Raw genomic sequence first — 7304 nt, forward strand, 5'->3', positions numbered from 1 at the left:
GAAACGATAGGGCTTCAAAATTAATGTGTAATCCAACAATAACAAAGACGCACAATATGTAGTTGGGCTTCCTCTGCTCGCGCGCGCGCACACACAAGCAACAAATGGGCCTCAAAATCAGGCCGCCGATGTTTTCACTGAGCCCTCATTTTGGTCCAAAAGCAACGGTTAAGCCCAAGAATCTCAACGTCTACCCCCCTCGACCCCTCGTCAATTCAAATTCAAAATTGATGAAATTGAATCCCCTATTTGGCTCATAGGCTCCTAACTCCTCCATTGTTCCGTTCCATTAACAATGTCTACGACCAATACCTTCCTCAACACACCAACCAAAACCCCAAACAGTACTTCCATTTCCAAGAAACACCACAAGCAGCATGCGTCGGATTCGGGTTCTGAATTCAAGGACCGATTTGAGGCTTACAACCGGCTTCAAGCAGCGGCCGTGGCCTTCGGTGAGAAACTTCCGATTCCTGAAATAGTAGCCATTGGTGGACAGTCCGATGGCAAGAGCTCCCTCCTCGAAGCCCTATTGGGATTCCGGTTCAATGTCCGAGAAGTTGAGATGGGTACCCGTCGCCCTCTCATCTTGCAAATGGTCCACGACCCCACCGCTTTAGAGCCCCGTTGCCGCTTTCAGGTCTGCACAATTTCTTTTTCTTTTCAATCTATGTGCACTCTTGAACTCCGCCCTGCGGGAGTTTTGCAAATGGATTTAAGTTAGATATAATGACACGGTATACTATTTTTATGCAATCGGTGAATTTAAACTTGTGATAGCAGGTCTATTACCAATTTTACTAGATTCCAGTTAATGCTTATCAAGAGATTTACTTTGTAATTACCTAATAAGTGACCTGGTTCTGTAAATATTTTTTACACTGTCCGTACATAAAACTTAAACTGTTAGCAAATTGCCAATCTCAAATACGTAATGAGAAGGGGGGGGGGTGCAGTAAGTTAACAAACTTCCATGAATTATCAAGTGTGAAATGAGTATAGAGAATTCATATGGCCGACCTCAATCCACTACGCCTCAATTCCAAACTAATCTAGATTGGCTTTACGAATTCTGTATCTGTTCAGAATGAGTTAATTGTTGTGTGCTGACTTTAAAAATGGAGGAAATTCTGATATTTGGAACATGCCTTTTAAATTTTGATGCAGGAGGAGGATTCAGAAGAATATGGAAGCCCTATTGTGCTGGCCTCTGCAATTGCAGATACCATAAAGTTTCGGACTGAATCACTTTTGAAAAGGACTAGAGCTGCAGTCTCTTCAAAGCCCATTGTCATGAGAGCAGAATATGCCCATTGTCCTAATCTTACCATCATCGATACACCTGGCTTTGTTCTAAAAGTAAGTTATGTGTCATTGAATATACAACTAATCAAATAGTAGAACACATGTTGAAGTGAATCATCATATTCTTCTGGCAGGCGAAGAAGGGCGAACCGGAGAGAACGCCAGATGAGATTCTATCCATGGTGAAGTCACTAGCCAGTCCACCCCATCGAATTATTTTGTTCCTTCAGCAGAGCAGTGTGGAATGGTGCTCGTCTTTATGGCTGGACACTATTCGAGAGATTGATCCAACCTTTAGGAGGACAGTGATTGTTGTCTCCAAATTTGATAACCGGCTCAAGGTATCAACACCAAGTTTTTCTGGCTTGCGCTTGAACACGTCAAATGTTGTTTCTAATATTGATGATAAGAAGTTTTTGCATATGCTCTAGTGTATTAGTAGGTGTTAACTTTAATAGATAAATAACTAAATTATGTGATGAGTGCTGGGATTTCTAAAATGCAAGTTCAAAATCATTGTTTTTTTTGGTTAAAAAAATGAAGCTGGGGTTAGTTATCTCTTAGATTATTGGAGAAGTATGCCTGTATAGTGACTAATCATCCATGATATTCCTTTGATAATAAATCATACCTGATACATATTTGCCTTCTTTTTCCTCTTCAGTGAGTTGTTTGGGATTGCTTTTCCTCTCGTGTACTGTCTATAATTGTGACATAATCCATGTTCAGGAGTTCACTGACCGCTGGGAAGTAGATCGGTATTTAAGTGCAAGTGGTTATCTAGGGGAGAATACTCATCCCTTTTTTGTGGCACTGCCTAAGGATCGAGGCACAATTTCCAATGATGAGTTTCGCCGTCAAATATCTCAAGTGGATGCAGAGATGTTACGCTATTTGCGTGATAGTGTTAAAGGTGGGTTTGACGAAGACAAATACAGGTCCTATATTGGGTTTGGTTGTCTCAGAGATTATTTGGAGGCGGAGCTCCAGAGAAGATACAAAGAAGCTGCACCGGCAACACTTGCTCTGCTTGAACAGCGATGTGGCGAAGTCACTGCTGAAATAGCTAGAACGGAGTGCAAGATAAAGGCAACATCTGATGTTGCACATCTTCGGAAATCTGCCATGTTGCACACTGCTGCTTTATGCAATCATGTGGTCAGTATTGTTTCTAAAATCTACGTAATATCTGCAGTCCTCATTAGCTTTATGTGTTATCTGTTTAAGGTGTTACTTTCAGAGTATCTGCAGTGGACAAGAACTTGGCACTATCTTTTTGCAGTACTAAGTATAATGTATCCTTGAGGGACGAAAATATTTCTGATTTGGTGTTTCTTGTTGTTTGATAAAGGAGGCACTTATTGATGGTGCAGCAGATCCAGCACCCGAGCAATGGGGGAAAACAACAGAGGAAGAACGGTCAGAGAGTGGTATTGGGGGCTGGCCTAGTGTTACAGTTGATATTAAACCTCCAAATGCGACCCTTCGCCTTTATGGTGGTGCTGCCTTTGAGAGGGTGCTGCATGAATTTCGATGTGCAACATATTCAATTAAATGCCCCCCTGTGTCAAGGGAGAAGGTATTTTCCTTAAAATAAAAACACTTTCTTATTAGAAATGGGGAATTTAATTTAACAGAGTCAGTGACAGGTGGCTAACATTTTGCTTGCTCATACTGGCCGTGGCGGGGGTAGAGGAATTACTGAGGCAGCTGCAGAGATTGCACGAGCTGCAGCCCGATCTTGGCTTGCTCCTCTTCTTGACACAGCTTGTGATCGTTTGGCTTATGTTTTGGGCAATCTCTTCGAGATTTCTATTGAGAAAAATCATGGACATGACTCCAACCGTAAGAACTTAAGTCTTATTTCTGTTCCAAGTCTGAGCAACTTCCTGCTTCATTAGACTATTTACTATTTTAGCTGATATTCTCTTTAACGAAATGGATAAGCTGACCTTCAGGAGAATTTAGGCCCCCTGTATTTAGTATTATAGCAAAATCAATCAACTTTTTTTTTCTTGTTTCCGTCGTCCGTTGCTTTAGATTGCATGAAACAGTAATCAATCTAAAATATAGTTTTGAAAAGAAAGTTTAGCAGTTTATTGAAGCAGAAACAGCTTATGGAGTTCGGTATAATAGCATTCTAATGTTGGAATAGGACATGCAATTCAATTCTACATTACATAGTGGTTGATTATTTGAATGTCATTTTATAATGCAGACAGACATAGATCAGTTGATATAGAAGGATATGTCGGTTTTCATGCAGCTCTAAGGCAATCGTACAACCATTTCATAAAAGATCTATCCAAAGAGTGCAAGCAACTACTATGCCATCATCTTGATTCAGTTACAAGCCCATATTCTCATGTCTGCTACGAGAACAACTTCATTGGGAGTTTTAGCTCTGGTGCAAGCTCAATGTACCAATTCAATCAAGCCTCAACTGGTCCATTATGTCTCGAGCTATCTGATGGGGGGCCTGCATTGTGCAAAGAAGTTATGAAAGACCAAGAAAACATACCCCCTGAAAAAAATGCTCAGGAAACAACACCTGGAAAAGTTACAGAAAATAGAGAAGCCCTACGAGAATGCCAAATGACTGTGCCCGAGACCCCATCTCCAGACCAACCTTCTGATGGAAATTATGGTATCAAAAGAGAACTTGTAAACTGTGTCGAGGTTGGAGCAAGAAAACGCCACCCGAGAATTGCAGGCAATGCTAGAAATTGTGGCCAAAATGGTGAGGGCCTTTTGTTTGGAAATGGGGACAACATATCAAGACCAAGCTCTACTTATGCAGAGATATGCTCCTCAGCTGCACAGCATTTTGCTCGAATACGTGAAGTTCTGGTAGAGCGCAGCGTGGCATCAACATTGAATTCTGGATTTTTAACTCCATGGTACGCTGCTACGTTTCTCTGGCCTCTATTAATTTATTATAATGAATTCCTATATTATTTGTATACGTATCAACTGTGAATTAGCATATAGTTCACTAGATAATTGCTCAACCTCAAGTTGATGTGTCTTGATCAAGATGGTCATATTTCAGATAAAAATTAGGAGGGGATCCTAGAGAAGTCTTCCATAAAGAAGATAATACATAGGTCCAAAATGCAAAACACAAGAGTGTTAACTTTTATATGTATGTGTCCGTGTGGTCATGAACATCTTCAGCGTCACTTCTAGTGATTAGTATACATCTTACTATTGGTTTATGACACCACTGTCTTCATACACATTTTTGTAGAACATTTTTTTAGTTAGTATATTTTTTAGTCCAGTAATATTATTTCCTGTATGTGGACAGTCGAGAAAGGCTTCCTGTAGCACTTGGGCTGGATTTGTTTGCTGTAAATGATGAAAAATTCATGGACATGTTTGTTGCACCTGGAGCTATAGACACTCTAGAAAACGAACGACAATCACTTCAGAAGCGACAGAAAATCCTGCATTCTTGCTTGAACGAGTTCAAAAGCGTGGCTAGAGCACTTTGACAGACACAATTTTCACCTGTTTGTCATGGTTGGCTGACAGCTTATTTGGCTTCACATCTGGTGAATCCAACTCATGCGCGGCAGCGGCTCAGCAACATTTTCATCAAGATAACTTGTCAGCATTTTATTCTCTTTTTATTTCCAGATTCTTTCTGATTATCTTGCTCTAAAGTTCTGTTAAGCTCATGTATTAGGTCCTTTGATGATTGAAGTAAACTGCGAATGTATTGGAAACTTTTCAACACTGTACTACTTCCTTGAAAATGATGGTGATGATAAAATGTTTAAAGAAAATTTGAGCTTTACTCCCTCTTTTATACCCTATTTGTACTCCTGTCTCTTAATTGTCCGATCTTGCATATTCAACTTCAATTTTTCAAATGTGCAGATTTGCTACAGTTTTAAATAGCACTAATTATTGCCACTATTCCGTAACCCAACACTCATGTGAACAGTGCTGTTTCTGCATTGGCATGTTTATTAGGTATCATTTTAATGGAAGGATGCGAATTTTACTGCATATATGTCCTTTTTCTAAGAAATTTTTCATTTCTAAAAAATTGAGACAGCACACCCTTTTGAAAAAGGCACATGTGAACACATGAGTTATGGGTTAACATAGGTTAATAGGATCAACTAATTTTTTTTGTCTAGATTAGAGTTTGCAAATTTCAATAAACCGAGTTAACTATGTAAGGTTAAATAAGGAACCAAAAGGTGCATATAGTGTATGAATATGGCAGTATGAAAGAGGAACTAAACTTCCATTTGATGAGTGTCTTTTTGTTTAGGATGAAGTATCAACTGCAGTGGATTCGCACCCCATTTTGTGTTACTACTTCACTTTGCATCAATTTGGTGCAAAGTTCTAACCTTTAGTACCCACGCATTTTCCCTCCCTTCCTACTCATTGTCCACCTTATCCCCAAATCAGGGGCTGACACACCTTGTCCCAGTGGTGTCACATGACAGCGATTCGTCCCATTATTTTACTAAACTTGTATATTTATAATAAGCAAAATAAAAAATATTGGATATAAATATAAGAAATGACACTGTTTGTTATTATAATAATTGTTCGTATATGAATACCCCAAACAAATAAAGCATTCGTAAGTTCGCTGCACTAAGTTGGATAGTACGCTGAATAAAATAATTCCTTGTGAACGTCATGATATAGGAGTATGAAGTTTCTATGAAGTTTACTTTGAACAAATATATAATCTGGTATTCCACCTCCACACTATCGCAGTAGCACAATGCGCTAAAAAAGGGTAATAAACTATTAAGAAAGAAGAAAGTACAGTACGAAACTTCCTGAATGACTGTGATAAAATAAATTCCTACTTAAAATACTTAAGGGCATTGCTTTGAGAATGTAAAGAAGACCAGAAAACATAAACAAGATTATGACAGCTAGATAGTAGCACGCCCTCTTCTGAATTTTGTCAACTATTCATGAACCTTATAAAACAAAATTACACTAATATTTGAAGTGGTCCCCTTTATCCCATACTTTGGTATGTCTCTTAATCTGAGAACTCAAGCTTTAGTAGGTAAATATTTACCCGTTTACATCATTTCATTAAATACATCAACACGCGTATCAATAATTTTTGAATATGGGTACACCACTAAAAAAAATAGAAAAAAAATATATTGAGTGAGAATTGATCCATGTTCTTATGAATAAATATTTTATGTTTTTTTTTGGAGCATAGGTGTCAATAGATAATATATATCTAGTTTGCTACAATTTAATATCTATTCCCTACTAATAGATTACACAATGAAATTTCAAACTCATTTTCCCCTCGAGATTTAAAACCAAAGTTGAATTCAAAATTTTAAATCAATAGGTGCAACATAACACAATATTAACTACTACAATTATTTTGTGACAATGAACCGAGCTCATTCTACTGTCATTGGTGTGCATATGTCGTTGCTTAAAACTAAGATATTATTCTTTTCTTTTTCCTTTTCTTTACAGCGATGCAAGGGTCGGAAAGGGAAACTAACTCTACCACCAAAGTTTAGATTGAGAAAAAATGAATTTTTTTTTCATAATGGTGATTATATTGAGTAACTCTGTACATAGACGGCTGAAAATAATCGTCTGGAATTTATTGGAATGTGAACTTTAAATTTCTCATGTTTTTTATCCAATTTATTGATACCTAAGTCAAACTCTTGTGTGCAGAGCCATAATATGTCATGGTCTGTAGAGTCGTTATAATTAAAAATGGGCCAGAGTTCAATTATAAAAGGCGAAAGGACCTCCTTGCAAATCATAGAAAAGTTAGATGGTTGAGATTTGTTTAGCAGGTATAAATCAAAGGCTCAGATTAATTCCAAAGGCTTCAAAATAACGCCTGATCAGTGGAGAGGAGAAAACAACGAACTTCTGGTCACTAAATTCCTCTCTCTCTTCTGATTTCTTCTCCCTCAACCCAAATTCTCTTCTCACCTAAATCTATTCTTCTTCTGTTGCAGACTCGA

At 38.1% G+C, this 7304-nt stretch overlaps 1 protein-coding gene across 2 annotated transcripts; it reads left to right on the plus strand.

Annotated features, from left to right (window-relative positions):
* The first annotated feature begins 215 nt into the window (after nucleotides 1–215).
* Nucleotides 216–5104, plus strand: LOC107769702 (dynamin-related protein 5A-like). 2 transcript variants are annotated; one of them, XM_075223192.1, is made up of 8 exons: nucleotides 216–640; nucleotides 1168–1359; nucleotides 1440–1646; nucleotides 2035–2463; nucleotides 2657–2884; nucleotides 2955–3150; nucleotides 3572–4205; nucleotides 4616–5104. In XM_075223192.1, the coding sequence occupies exons 1-8, from the start codon at nucleotides 296–298 to the stop codon at nucleotides 4800–4802; spliced, it is 2418 nt and encodes an 805-aa protein (XP_075079293.1). In that variant the 5' UTR covers nucleotides 216–295; the 3' UTR covers nucleotides 4803–5104. The 2 variants fall into 2 exon arrangements, with proteins under 2 accessions (XP_075079293.1, XP_016444424.1); XM_016588938.2 differs by having other exon boundaries at nucleotides 217–640; nucleotides 3524–4205.
* The last annotated feature ends 2200 nt before the right edge of the window (nucleotides 5105–7304 follow it).

This window comes from Nicotiana tabacum, chromosome 10, assembly GCF_000715075.1.
Source record: "Nicotiana tabacum cultivar K326 chromosome 10, ASM71507v2, whole genome shotgun sequence".
NCBI classification, from domain to species: Eukaryota; Viridiplantae; Streptophyta; class Magnoliopsida; order Solanales; family Solanaceae; genus Nicotiana; species Nicotiana tabacum.

Bases quoted from the DNA above. Each gene is read 5' to 3' on its own strand.
- LOC107769702 (XM_016588938.2), top strand. From the start codon at position 296: ATGTCTACGACCAATACCTTCCTCAACACACCAACCAAAACCCCAAAC. The intron at 1,360-1,439 runs GTAAGTTATGTG...TTCTTCTGGCAG, and splicing joins CACCTGGCTTTGTTCTAAAA to GCGAAGAAGGGCGAACCGGA. The intron at 3,151-3,523 runs GTAAGAACTTAA...TTTATAATGCAG, and splicing joins TCATGGACATGACTCCAACC to ACAGACATAGATCAGTTGAT.